This window comes from Podarcis gaigeae (genome assembly GCF_964106915.1).
Source record: "Podarcis gaigeae genome assembly, chromosome: 10".
NCBI classification, from domain to species: Eukaryota; Metazoa; Chordata; class Lepidosauria; order Squamata; family Lacertidae; genus Podarcis; species Podarcis gaigeae.
This window is the reverse complement of record NC_139686.1, coordinates 66,843,510-66,857,986: the sequence shown is the minus strand read 5'-3', so window position 1 is coordinate 66,857,986 and position 14,477 is coordinate 66,843,510. Positions and strand designations below refer to the sequence as shown.

At 42.1% G+C, this 14,477-nt stretch overlaps 1 protein-coding gene across 16 annotated transcripts in view; it reads left to right on the top strand.

The window, feature by feature from the left end:
• Positions 1 to 14,477, top strand: part of KIF21A (kinesin family member 21A) — a 99,198-nt gene that overhangs the window by 27,374 nt on the left and 57,347 nt on the right. For all 16 annotated transcript variants that reach the window (XM_083701279.1, XM_083701276.1, XM_083701286.1 and 13 more), the window contains exons 2-7: positions 1,717 to 1,939; positions 4,480 to 4,662; positions 7,615 to 7,764; positions 8,630 to 8,764; positions 11,961 to 12,128; positions 13,975 to 14,090. In XM_083701279.1, the coding sequence (XP_083557405.1) occupies positions 1,717 to 1,939; positions 4,480 to 4,662; positions 7,615 to 7,764; positions 8,630 to 8,764; positions 11,961 to 12,128; positions 13,975 to 14,090 (975 nt within the window). The remainder of the gene's footprint in view (positions 1 to 1,716; positions 1,940 to 4,479; positions 4,663 to 7,614; positions 7,765 to 8,629; positions 8,765 to 11,960; positions 12,129 to 13,974; positions 14,091 to 14,477) is intronic.

Sequence of the window (14,477 nt, the reverse complement as noted above, 5' to 3'; positions counted from 1 at the left end):
CTGCTTTACATTCAATCTTAGGTAAATTCAGAATAATTTCTTTGGTGCCCCTCGTGCGATTGGCATTTGATTCATTATATTGTAGATATAAACCACCTAGGTTGTATCAGATTTTGAAATGGTGGCGGTAAGTTTCAAACCACATATTGAAGGCAAATGCATGCCATGAAGTCACTTCCTTTTTTTTTTTTAAAAAAAACATTTTTATTACGTTTTCCATTTTAACAATCCAATCCAATCACATTAAATATTCCAAATTATACATATCAATTAATCCAAATATTCTGCCAAATTATAATTTTTTTGTTGGTACTTCCCATGCTTCAAGTTCGGGGGGGGGGGCTGACTCTGATCATCTCATATCTCTGCTGCTTTTGATAGTCATTTCTAATAGTTCCTTTAAATCTTCCTGTTGTTTTCCTTCTTTCACGGCCTCTGAGTTGTTTCCACAAGCGAGCTGAAGTAAAATGATGTGTTTCTGTGTGGATTTTATGTGTATGATACCCCTCTGTCCATGCAACTTCCCCTCACATGCTGGTATTTCTGCCGAATCAATCCAAAAATCTTTTCGCTGCTGCCATCTTCTCTCAATTCCGCCATCTTCTCTCAATTCCGCAATGAAGTCACTTCCAATAGCTTTTCACAAAAAGTAGCCACTGGGAGCTTTAATTGTTGAGTGAAAGCATGGTTTAACACACACACACACACACACACACACACACACACACACATACACACTGGTGGCAGTCCTAAGCAGAATTGCAGCCTACTGAAGTTGTGTCTTAAATAAAAATATACTCGTGTATGACAAGTTTTTTGCCCAGAAGTTACCATGAATTCCAGTTGGGTTCTTGTGGAAACAAGTAACTTTCTAAATGGTAGCAAAAAAAAGAAAGAAAGAAAGAAAGAAAAAAAGGTCTTGTGCTCATGTTTGGGTTAACGTCTGTTAGGATTTTCACAAATAATGACACAACTAGGTTGTCCTTTTTGTGCTGCTTGGGAGATGAAACAGACCCTTGTTAGCTTAGTGCTGCACCATATAATCCAAGCTAGAATAACCTCCTCTTAAACTATTGAGCATCTGAGGTCTACTTGTTTTTAAAAACAAACAAAAATAATTTGTTTTTACTCTGCCGTGGGGCAAAGGCTTTTAAAATCAAATTGAAATAATCTCCCTTCTATTCTTGTTACCATAGTAGGTCTATTCAAGTCAATGTTGTTATCTTTGGCAGGCTTCTGCAGTTCAAAAATAATGTGGATATATTAGGCCTGATTGTCCTCTGTTCTGCCATGTTTTTTTTTCTTTGGCTGATTTTTGTAAGTTATTAATTTCCGGTTATATGCCGGTTCACTCAGAAATCCCACTGAGTTCAATAGGGATTACTCATGAGAAAACGTAATCTTAGAATCTTAGAATACAACCAGGCCAATTTGAAAAAGACAAAGTCACCTTGGAGACTTGAATTCCACTGGTACAGCAGAAAGGGTGCATAATGGTGGTTGGTTTTGTCCTTAAATATTAAGTAGATAATCTTTCCCCTTGTTGCAGGTGAGCAGTGAGTATTCTGCGTGACTTCAGTCCCTCTTGGGCATATCTGATTTAAATTTATTGGGGGACTCTTGAAATAAGAAGCGTTAAGTTGTGTTCTGTTCCAGTGATGTAATATTTGGCATTTTTTTTTCTCCTCCTCCTCCAACCCCCGCCCCCCACCCCAGAATCAGACCTCAACTAGCCAAAGAAAAGATTGAAGGATGCCATATCTGCACATCTGTCACACCTGGAGAACCTCAAGTGTTCCTGGGGAAAGATAAGGCCTTCACCTTTGATTATGTATTTGATATTGAATCTCAGCAAGAAGAAATCTATATACAGTGCATAGAAAAACTGATTGAAGGCTGCTTTGAAGGATACAATGCTACCGTGTTTGCTTATGGGCAGGTAAACTTTACGAAGTTTCAAAATTAATTGTTTGCTTTTCAGTGAATCTGTCAGAGGGCTGTTGTGGTTGCTCGAGAGTAAGCAGGCAGGACTCCAAACCCGTATTTTACAGGTTTTATTTTGGCGGAAACTATTTACAGTGACGCGGGTGGCAGTTCGAAACCCTGCGACGGGGTGAGCTCCCATTGCTCGGTCCCTGCTCCTGCCAACCTAGCAGTTCAAAAGCATGTCAAAGTGCAAGTAGCTAAATAGGTACCGCTCCGGCGGGAAGGTAAACAGCGTTTCCGTGTGCTGCTCTGGTTCGCCAGAAGCAGCTTAGTCGTGCTGGCCACATGATCTGGAAGCTGTATGCCGCCTCCCTCGGCCAGTAAAGCGAGATGAGCGCCGCAACCCCAGAGTTGGCCACGACTGGACCTAATGGTCAGCGGTCCCTTTACCTTTACCTTTATTTATAGTGAAGAGCCCCAAAGCTCATGTCTGGCTCAATCGCTAGCAGAATCTGGGAGTGGTCTTTTTTTGGACCTCCCCCAACCTTCTCCTTCCCTCTTTGTGCCTTAGGCTACTGCGCAGGGTGGGCGATGGCAAGGGCGTGTTTCCCTTCCTGTCCACCTTGCCCAGGAGCAATGTTAAGGCTCCCACAAGCATCCTCTGGTTCTTGCACCTCTTCCCCACTAGAGGTGGGGCTTTCCTCCTCCCCAGAAGAGGAACTGCTTCGCAGGATTTTTGGAGGCTCCCTGCAACACAACTGCCCTTCTATTCCTTGCCTCTGAGCCGATGGCAGTTCCCTGACAGAATCCAAACAATGTTCCGATTTTTTTAAAAAGTAAAGCTGCTCATAAGGAGTATTTGTAATAATTCAAGCAGGTATGCTTGAATTTCACCTTTTAGTAGAGGTGAAAACAAATAGATTTCAACATGGGAGAATTGTCAACAACAATAATAATAATTTATTATTTGTACCCCGCCCATCTGACTGGGTTTCCCCAGCCACTCTGGGCAGCTTCCATAGAAACCAAAAATACACTAAAATATCACACATTAAAAACTTCCCTGAACAGGGCTGCCTTAAGATGTCTTCTGAATGTCAGGTAGTTGTTTATCGCTTTGACATCTGATGGGAGGGCGTTCCACAGGGCGGGCACCACTACCGAGAAGGCCCTCTGCCTGGTTCCCTGTAGCTTTGCTTCTCGCAATGAGGGAACTGCCAGGAGGCCCTCGGCGCTGGACCTCAGCGTCCGGGCAGAATGATGGGGGTGGAGACGCTCCTTCAGGTATACTGGGCCGAGGCCGTTTAGGGCTTTAAAGTTCAACACCAGCACTTTGAATTGTGCTCGGAAACGTACTTGAAATCAAGATTTCAAGGCTCATTTTGGGGGATATCAAAACAGTGGTATATTTTTAAGCAGGTGCAGAGCAGTAATTTGAGGCAGAAGGTGCTCAGAAATGCAATCCTTCAGCTTGAATTACAGTAGCCTTGAATTCTAATAGGTCTGTTCAAAAGAGGATGTGTCCAGCTCAGATTGGACTTGTATCCCATCCTCTTCACTTTTGTCCCTCCTCTCCCCATTTGGCATAAATGCTGTTTCAATATAGCCAGTGATGCTGAGAGCATTTTAGTATCTGGAGTTGCCACAAGTTAGCCACTCCTGCTCAAATGACTTGACTGATGGTTATCTCTATTATCAATACTGGGATATCAAGTTGTCTTCTTTTTATCTTTTCTTCCCGGCAGTCTCCTAAACATCCAGGCACTGGCCAGGCAGATCCACATTTGTCATTAATTAAATTTGTATACCACCCTTTATCGATCACAGGCCGGTTCAGTACAACACGAGAGCTCAAAATACATAATAAAACAAAAACAAGTAATGAGTTTTCCTCCCAGGGGTTTTAAATTAGTTCCCAGTATTTTGGTACCAGTACTGCTTGGGAACTGCTAGCGTAGGGTGGGCAGGCAGCCACATGTTGCCTAAGCAACTGTGTTGTTCTTTTGTTTGGTCCTGATGCTTTGACACCTGGACTACTAGAATGAGGAGAAGGTGAGTTTGGAGTTCCAGTGGGTGGCTGCCTTCTTAGAGCATTATTTTCCTGCAGTATGTTACTTAACACACCCTTTTCTTCATATTAAGTTTAGCATGACATAATCTACCTAATAACCCAGTTTTCCTTTTTCTTTTTAACCACTGCAAAACGTTGGAAAATATGTTTTGTGGCTAGGAAGCCAGTCTAATCTTGCTTCAGCTAGCAGGACTCCTGGAATATCACCCCTTGTTTCCTGGGGGGCAGGCGGTGGTGGTTTAGATCCTCATCTCCATTCACTATGCATTTCTGCAGTCCAGATGTTTTTATGCCATCCAAATGCTGTAGAGATCTTACTTTTTTCTTGAGACAACCTAGAAAGTTGTAAAGTGAGCTGCTGGAGTCAGAAGTCTTTTTGATCAGCAATAGAGTGTTTTTTGTGTTATTTGACCTTGGGTTAAGATGTATACGATAAACATTATTTAGTTGCACATTAATGCTGTTTGGTCTCTTAAATTTAGACAGGAGCCGGTAAAACATACACCATGGGGACTGGATTTGATGTTAACATAATGGAAGAGGAACAAGGCATTATACCACGAGCTGTAAAACACCTGTATAAATGTATTGAAGGAAAAACGCATGCAGCTATTCAACAAGGGGTTCCACCTCCAGAATTTAAAGTGAATGCTCAGTTCTTAGAGGTAAGCTTTCATAGCAAAAAATATTTCCCCCATGTAGCAAAGATATTGGGGCATCCTAATCACAACATATTCAATTTTGATTGTCAAGGAGGTAAATTTTAAATCTAAAACATAAAATTTAAATATTGCAGAAAACCCAGTGGAATGAAGTGTGGCAATATGTTTATTATTGTTTATTATGTAATTTAGGCAGGAAGAATGGCAGGGAAGTTGAGATTTGCTTATCTTACGTTACAAATCTATGTTTTGGAACATCGTAAAATTATAGTGTTGCAAACTATTTAACACCCACACTAGGGTGGAGAGAGAGGACATTTTGCCCTTTTCACTAAAGCTCAGATGATTTATGACGCCTGATTCAAAGCTTAGGAAACATGTTTTATTAATTGAGGTCAGTAAGAGAGGCCCCCTCTCTTGGTGTTGTTGAATAAGGCCAATGAACTGTGTTTGCCACTTTTACATTTGCAATTCTAATGGGAGTTTTTTAAATGCCCTTCTCAGTTAGGGTTTAGCAACAGCAGGGTAACCAAGTTACAGATGCTTGAATTCTGATGCAGGGAATTATCGCTGTACTGCTGTTGGCATTTCTGCCAAAATATTAACCAAATACATTATGGAGTTGGACTAGTCTATACCTGTTGCTCTTGACCTAAGTGCACTGGATTTGAGCTTTCTGGCTAATATTTGTCCAGAGGAACAAATCGCAAACTGCACAGTATAAAGGCAGCCCCTTAGTTATCCTTGATTTGGACTTTGTTTTCCGAACTCTTTGATAGTTAAACAGTTGCTTTTTTCCCCAGGGTCCTGATAGTTTGTAAGCAAAACAAAGCCATTTTCAGTGACTTTGGACTTCCAGTGCATCTTCAGCTGATAATTGTAGAATGTTTATACTTACTATTTCCAAACATAGATTCTATGTATTTTAACAAAAACGTCTGCCATAAAGTGTTTCTGTGATATATTTTAAAATACACAAACAGAGGTGCAAATCACTTTGTCCAGAAAAACAAGCCTTGCAGGAGTGCTTAACTTTTTTTCATTTAAAAAATAATTTACAGTGTTGCCAATTTTTTTTTTTTTAAAAAGAAGCACTCTTCATAGAAATATGGGGGGCAAAGGAAGAATATAAAGTTGTATCCCTATCAGTAGCTAACAGGTCTGACAAGTTTAAGTGCTAGTTAGATGATATAATGAGTGATGCAATCTCTTTACTTCTAGGAACCAAGTATGTGTAAAACAACATCCTCTTTCACCATAAAACACTAAATATATTCAAGCTTTCAGTTTTTAGATGCTTTTCATTGCATTGACAGATTAAACTGGTGCCAGTATAAACCCTGCTGAATCGTGTTTTCAATATTGCCTTAGAACTGCTAATTGGAAGAATCCCCAAATCAAAATGATCTTTCAAGTATCTCATTCCGTTGTTTGGAAGGTCCTGGTCTGCATGTAACATGCATGGCAAATCTGCTTGTTGAAAGTCAGAACAAGATTGCATTAAATGCCTCTCTGAGGGTTAGCAAATAAACATTGGCTAGGAACCTTGTTCCGTTATGCAGTCGGTGAGAGGTTATGGAAATTCTCTTCCTGCTTCATTTCCCATGCAAAGGCCCAGGAGAGCATTTGCATCCTTGCACCGTTCTCTGTGGAACATGCATACTGTGTATATAGAAAGATTCAAGAGTAAAAAAGATCTGAAGAACCTCACTGAAAGCATTATCTCGGCTTAGTCATGCTGGCCACTTGACCCGGAAGCTGTACGCCGGCTCCCTCGGCCAGTAAAGCAAGATGAGTCGGTCACAACTGGACCTAACGGTCAGGGGTCCCTTTACCTTTACCATGCCTCATTGTGACCACACTATTGTTCTGATGTTGTTTCCTCCCTTTCACTTAAAGAGGGTTTAGATCTCATGGTCAGATACTATCCTGCATTCAAATCAATGTGGCTTCCCATGTTCAGTTTGATTATTTCTCAGGTAAGAAGGAGAGAGAGCAACATGGAAGCAAACCTCTGCCCCCTCACCCCCAATACTACTGTGGGTCAAGTGTAATACAGTGGTACCTTGGGTTACAGACGCTTCAGGTTACAGACGCTTCAGGTTACAGACTCCGCTAACCCAGAAATAGTGCTTCAGATTAAGAACTTTGCTTCAGGATGAGAACAGAAATTGTGCTCCGGTGGTGCAGCGGCAGCAGGAGACCCCATTAGCTAAAGTGGTGCTTCAGGTTAAGAACAGTTTCAGGTTAAGTACGGACCTCCGGAACGAATTAAGTACTTAACCTGAGGTACCACTGTATCTTAATAGGCCCTGTATCTTTTTGGAAATTTGGCTCTACCAAACTTTCACCAGCTGTTTCAGAGTGAGTTTAGGAAAACTGGAAATGGGAGACATAGAATAAAAATGGAGAGAAATGTGGAATAGTGCAACTTGCTCCCCGTTCTGCATTGAGAAGCAACTTTATGCAGATAAGCAAAACACTCAAGAAATTTGAGGGACAAATATGATGATACCCCAGACTTGGGCAGGAGATATGGCACCAACAACCACCCACCCATCCACCCCTTACTTGCTATGGGTGGTAGTCAATGCTACTCAGAGTAGACCCACTGATGTCAATGGATGTGACTAACCTAGGTTAATTGATTTCAGTTGGTCTATTCTGTGTAGGATTTACTTAAATATAAGCCTGTGTCATTTTCTAAGTACTGCTCAACCTGCTGTAACATAGCATATACTTCTCCTGCTCACAATGTCCTGAACTATTTTGCGTAATTCCATTAGCAAGCTTTGTCATTGTTGGCCAGTCATGTTTCTGGAGAATGACTATACCCAGCAGCCATGATAGGGAAAACTGTATCTTAATTATTTTGGTCAAACCACAGCACATCTTGAATTTTGTGTTAATTATATTTTCCTTTCTGATGTTGGCCTCTTTTTTCTTTCAAATTAGCTTTACAATGAAGAAGTCCTTGATCTCTTCGACACAACGCGTGACATGGATTCAAAGAACAAAAAATCAAACATAAAAATCCATGAAGATTCAGCGGGTGGAATATACACGGTGGGGGTCACAACACGGACTGTAAATTCAGAATCTGAGGTAATATTTTTATTCTCAATGAAAATGAGATAGCCTTTGTAAAAGAACATACTACTCTCTGTGCGTATGTGTATGTATTTGTATCTGTTTTTCAATATAGAAACAGATATAGATATTCTTTCTGTTAAGTTGTGGGCGAACATATCAGACGACACAGCGATTCTTCCAAAGCAGCTCTTTATTTGTAAGCTGGAACAGAACTGAACTGAGGAGCTCAGTCAGCCTGCTTATATAGAGCTCCAGAACAATCGTAACTGTTGCAACTTTCTAAAACTATCCAATCACTGAACGTCACTTTCGATCCTTCATATGCATAACTATCTACAGTATCCCCCTTCTGGCCCAGGATGAGAACTTCAGTACCTAACACTTCCTTCCATTGAGGAGCTCAAGATAGCAGGCATGATTTCGCCCTCCCTCTTCCCTATCCTTGCAGCAACCCTGAGTGATAGGTTAGGCTGAGAAACAGGGATTAGTGCAAGATCACTGGCTGAACTTGGAGCTCATAGTTATAGTTTCAGTCTAACTGCTACACCACATTGACCCTTGCCCAAGAACAGGCTTAGTAATACAGTACAGTACAGTACAAACCCCACTTACATGGGGGTTACATTCTAGGCCCCCGCACGCATAAGTGAAAGAGATAAAAGGCAGGCATAATTGCTGCTATCTTTGATTTGTAAGATGGGGGTGGAGACGCTCCTTCGGAGACGCTCCTCCTCCTCCTCCGTTTTGGGCTTTAAAGGTCAGCACCAACACTTGGACTTGTGCTCGGAAATGTACTGGGAGCCAGTGTAGATCTTTCAAGACCAGTGTATGTGTATGTGTGTAGGTTTAATTTCAGCCACATATCCTTTTTGTGCAGATGATGCAATGTTTGAAGCTGGGGGCTTTATCTCGAACCACTGCCAGCACTCAGATGAATGTTCAGAGCTCACGTTCACATGCCATCTTCACTGTCCACTTGTGTCAAACGAGAGTTTGCCCTCCAATTGATGCGGTATGTATTATGCTATTTTTGTCTTGAAAAAATCAATAACACTGCAGTGTGTTCCCAGGAGGAATATCTTGTATCATACTTGGTATGTATTGTATTAGAGTAATAGCCGGAACTGATTTTCTTGGTCCACCTTCTTAAGTTATACTGCTTGGTGTGGGAATTGTTGCAGTGTGATGTTACAGCCAGTGTGGTGTAGTGGTTAGGAGCGGTAGACTCATAATCTGGTGAACCGGATTCGTGTCTCCGCTCCTCCACATGCAGCTGCTGGGTGACCTTGGGCCAGTCACACTTCTCTGAAGTCTCTCAGCCCCACTCACCTCACAGAGTGAAGTTCCATGGCTGGAACTTTCCTGTCCCTAATGTCATGTGACATCAGAAGCAGGAAGGATGAGGCTTGTTATGCCAAAAATGGCCTTGTGGGCCAACCCCAGAGGGACTTTCAGGCTTCAGGTGTCTCATCACTGGTGTAGACAATACTGAGCTAGATGGATTAATTTTGTAATACCTGTGTGGTGTAGAGCCAGTGTGGTGTAGTGGTGAAGAGCGGTGGACTCGTAATCTGGGGAACTGGGTTCGCTTCCCCGCTCCTCCACATGCAGCTGCTGGGTGACCTTGGGCCAGTCACACTTCTCTGAAGTCTCTCAGCCCCACTCACCTCACAGAGTGTTTGTTGTGGGGGAGGAAGGCAAAGGAGATTGTTAGCTGCTTTGAGACTCCTTCGGGTAGTGATAAAGCGGGATATCAAATCCAGACTCTTCTTCTTCTTCTTAGAATGGTGGCTCATGCCACCATTGCCCTTTTCGTATGGAAGAAGAGTTTGGATTTGGATTTGATATCCCTCTTTATCACTCTCAAAGCGGCTAACATTCTCCTTTCCCTTCCTCCCCCATAACAAACACTCTATGAGGTGGGTGAGGCTGAGAGACTTCAAAGAAGTGTGACTGGCCCACCCATCAGCTGCATGTGGAGGAGCGGAGACGCGAACCCGGTTCACCAGATTACGAGTCTACTGCTCTTAATCACCACACCACACTGGCTCTCCTGGAGATGCAATATTGTATTTTGTATGCCATATTGGCTCTTTCCATATAGCCCACAGCCTCTCAAGGATTCTGGTGATATAAGAAAGAAACAGCAGTGTTGCAGTAGTAAGATACGAGGCCTAAGTAATTCAAAGGTCCACCTACGTTTAAACAGCGTTGCCATCCTTCCATTTATAATATTTAAATAACTTACAGTTAAAATCAAATTGATTGAGATGTCCACCTGTTCCCATAGCAACAGATCTCCCTTGGTTGCTACAGGCCTCAACCATCCTGCACTGTAGGTCTTGGGTCTAAATAACTCAAATATTTGACAGTTACATTCTCAAATATTGTGGAATTAGAGTTTTGTTTTGTTGGGTGAAAGTGGTGGTGTGCATTTAAAGTTGTGTGTGTTTGTATAAGCTGTGGGGGATATCTCTGTAAGGAAAGTATAGTTACACTTAAAACTTTCATAGCCTAAAGCTTAGTGCACTACGAAATAATTGGGCCCTTGTTCTTGATGTGTCTGGTGTCTTTAGGAGTTCTAAAGGTTCTAAATACTATATTATAAAGTGTTATGTTAGGAATAGACAAGCACAATTTTGTTTTAAATTACAAACATTGTGACCATGAGCAGTATCAGTCCTTCAGTGTTTCAGCTTCCTTTTTAAAAGCGATTTAATCTGATTTGAAAACATGTGAAGTATGCTTATTAGAAGGATTTGCTTCGCTTACAAAATATATTATCCATCCATGCATGTAGGCATATGTTTGAAGGTGTGAACCTTGGTTTTAATTGGCTTTAAAATAGAAAGTATGCATTTAAAATGAAAATGGGGTGGTCACAGGAGCAGAAAGCCTTTGACTTGCTTTCTGCTGAGTTAACAGAAAAGAAAGAAAGCTCTTTGCCATTATGAACATATTTTTCTCAAGCACTTTTGTTTATATACTGGAAATGTTTCAGCTACGTGAAAACTGTAGTGTGCTTATGACGACAGATGTCAGGATAATTTATATTTTTGTCATTTATCCTCGTTGAGTTCTGTACAAAAATCCTTTCACTTAAAGAAAAATAATTCATGCTAATAACAAATGTTTGCTAAAAATTTCGTTGTCAGTGGCAAGATTGTAGATTCTGAAACCTATTAATTGTTATGGAGAAGTGGTTTATGAGGTTATACTTTTATTGCCTGGAGTTTAATCCTTCTCTTCTGAAACATTAATGAACAACTCACATTTTCCCCCTCTACTGGTAGCTGGATATATTACAGGGTCTCTTTTTCCTAAGGGACGCAGGTGGCGCTGTGGGTTAAAGCCTCAGCACCTAGGACTTGCCGATCGAAAGGTCGGCGGTTCGAATCCCTGCGGCGGGGTGCGCTCCCGCTGCTCGGTCCCAGCGCCTGCCAACCTAGCAGTTCGAAAGCACCTCCAGGTGCAAGTAGATAAATAGGGACCGCTTACCAGCGGGAAGGTAAACGGCGTTTCCGTGTGCGGCTCTGGCTCGCCAGAGCAGCGATGTCACACTGGCCACGTGACCCGGAAGTGTCTCCGGACAGCGCTGGCCCCTGGCCTCTTAAGTGAGATGGGCGCACAACCCCAGAGTCTGGCAAGACTAGCCCGTACGGGCAGGGGTACCTTTACCTTTACCTTTACCTCTTTTTCCTAAGGATGGATTTTTTTTTTTAAGAGTTGAAAGTGGTTTGGAAGAGCCCCACTGTCGCTTCAGATCCAATAGACACCACAGCTTTTTGAAACAATGCAAAACCTTATTTACCCAGAAGCAAGAGTGGGTCACATGTGCAAACTGTAAAAAATATTTTAATGTAAACCTTCAGCTTAAGATATGGCTCTAGCTTAGGACTCCGGTTAATGAGGATAATAGCTTCTTTATTCTAGTTTATCATCTAGTGAATGCCGTCTGTAATTCTCTGGGAGCAGGCAAAAGCATAGAGGCAGTTGTATTCTTTTCACTGTCTCTTCTTCTGCAGAGATTTCTAAAACTTGCTTTCCTAAAGAGGATTTTAATGGGCTGACGTTTGCTGTTCTAGTTTTCCTCTCTTTTTGCCCTGCGTTGCTGGGAGCTTGGCTTAAAATAGGGAGAGGCAGTTTGTTGGTCTTTAAAAACACATCGCTCTCTTAGCAGCCTCACCGGTCTTCTTTCTTCACCACAGGACAACATGACAGATAACAGAATGATATCGGAGTCATCTCAGCTAAATGAGTTTGAAACCCTTACTGCTAAGTTTCATTTTGTGGATTTGGCAGGGTCCGAACGATTAAAGCGCACAGGGGCCACTGGGGAGAGAGCGAAGGAAGGCATTTCCATTAATTGCGGACTAGTAAGTACTACCTTGACAGCATTTTGATCCTCCTCATTTCCTAAAATCATTACATACCACCTTTCATTACATAAGAAATACCAAGGCAGTTCACCAGGCAGTAAGAAGGAGCGTCTCCATCCCCATCGTTCTGCCCGGACACTGAGGTCCAGCGCCGAGGGCCTTCTGGCGGTTCCCTCGCTGCGAGAAGCCAAGTTACAGGGAACCAGGCAGAGAGCCTTCTCGGTAGTGGCACCTGTCCTGTGGAACGCCCTCCCATCAGATGTCAAGGAAATAAACAACTATCTGACTTTTAGAAGACATCTGAAGGCAGCCCTGTTTAGGGAAGTTTTTAATGTGTGACATTTTAATGTATTTTTAATCTTTGTTGGAAGCCACCCAGAGTGGCTGGGGAAACCCAGCCGGATGGGCTGGATACAAATAAATTATTATTATTATTATTATTGGAATACAACAATAAAATCCATAATGGCAAAACAGGAGTTAAAATAGCAATATCATTTACAGTAGGCAGAAATGCCAGGAACTGATATTAATGGTCAGGAAATACCCAGGTAAAATAGGTACATTTTTAATGGAAGAGCCCCGGAGTTTGTGCCAACCTGTCTTCTAAAGGGAGCAAATTCAACACAGTAGGCACCAGCGTGGAGAAATTCCTTCTCTGTACCACAGTGAGATAGATGTCTGCAAGCCATGCCATGTTTTACAGGGCCTCCCCCAGCTGTTTATGGCCTCATAAGCCAACACTAAAACCTTAGAAGAATCCCTGAGGCAGACATATACTTAATGCACAGGACCAAGGATTGCAGCGCTTGGATCACATTCTTGCCAATTATTTCAAAGCTATGTGGGGAATGTAACTAGCCAATTGTGGCTAGTTTTTAATGTTTGTCCCACAGTTTGCATTCTACCACCATGCCATTACAAACGAACTGCTCTTTAAATGTGACACGGGACTCTTCGTTTAGCTGTTGCAGTTTAGCTCGGCCGTCATGTCCCTATAATTGAGATAGTTGATGAAACAGCAATTGCTGTACTGCAGTATAATAGCTGTACTGCAATATCGAAGAGAAGAAGAGGAGTTTGGATTTGATATCCCACTTTATCACTACCCTAAGAAGTCTCAAAGCAGCTAACAAGCCCCTTTCCCTTCCTCCCCCACAACAAACACTCAGTGAGGTGAGTGGGGTTGAGAGACTTCAGAGAAGTGTGGACAGCCCAAGGTCACCCAGCAGCTGCAGGTGGAGGAGCGGGGAAGTGAACCCGGTTCACCAGATTACAAGTCTACTGCTCTTAACCACTACACCACACTGGGGCTATAAACACTGCATTGCCATAAACGTTGACTTTGACTTGCTATTGGAGCTAACGACATTACACTGTCTGACATTGGAGCAAAAAATGTTGATATTAAATTATACTTGTTTTTTGGGGGGTTGTTGCTTTTTTAAAAAAGTAAGTCTGAAAGATACTCCAGAGCCAACTCTGTACTGGGAAAAAGGGTTCTGTACATGATTACCTTACCTGGGATGCAAAAATGGACCATTCCATTTTCAGGAGAGAACTGTGTGAAGCTTTCATGGCAGTTTCCCTTGCATCAGGTCTTGTGACTAAACGGGCAACTCATTTCTAAAATAGAACAGTGGCTTGCGTCTTTGACAGTGAAACCTACCGCAGTGGAAAAGGACAAAGTATAGTTCTGCTGACTGCACTGTTCGCTCCCTCACATTTTCTGACTCTGCATAATGCTGCTGATTCTGATTGTGTCAATACTTATGTGTGTTTTTGGGTGGTGCTGTTTTTGTGGGGCAGAATTTTATTAAAACAAATGTTGCATATTTTATAGTTGGCGTTGGGCAACGTAATAAGTGCACTGGGAGATAAGAGCAAGAGGGTCACTCACGTACCGTACAGAGATTCAAAATTAACACGACTGTTGCAAGACTCTCTTGGAGGAAACAGGTACAAGCAATTTTTTTTATTTAAAACCATGTTTGAAAGAGATGTCACAAGAACTTTGATTAATTTGCTATTGATGGAACTAAAGTGTATTAGAATACAATAAAATAAGAACCACACTGGCGCTCTCTCTCTCTCTCTCTCTCTCTCTCTCTCTCTCTCTCGTATAGCTGAGCTGAATTAATAGAATTGGTTTTTCTTCCTCAGCAGTGAGAACACGGTAGCACAATTCATCTTTTTGCTCTGGGTTGCTCTGGAGAATGATGCAGCCCCATAAATAAAAGAGGAAATTACCACTTACCCCTTTTAAAATCCAGTAGCATGGACTGAAAAAAACCTCACAAGGGAAAACAAACTAATGTAGAGCACACGTAAATGATCTGTTTAATA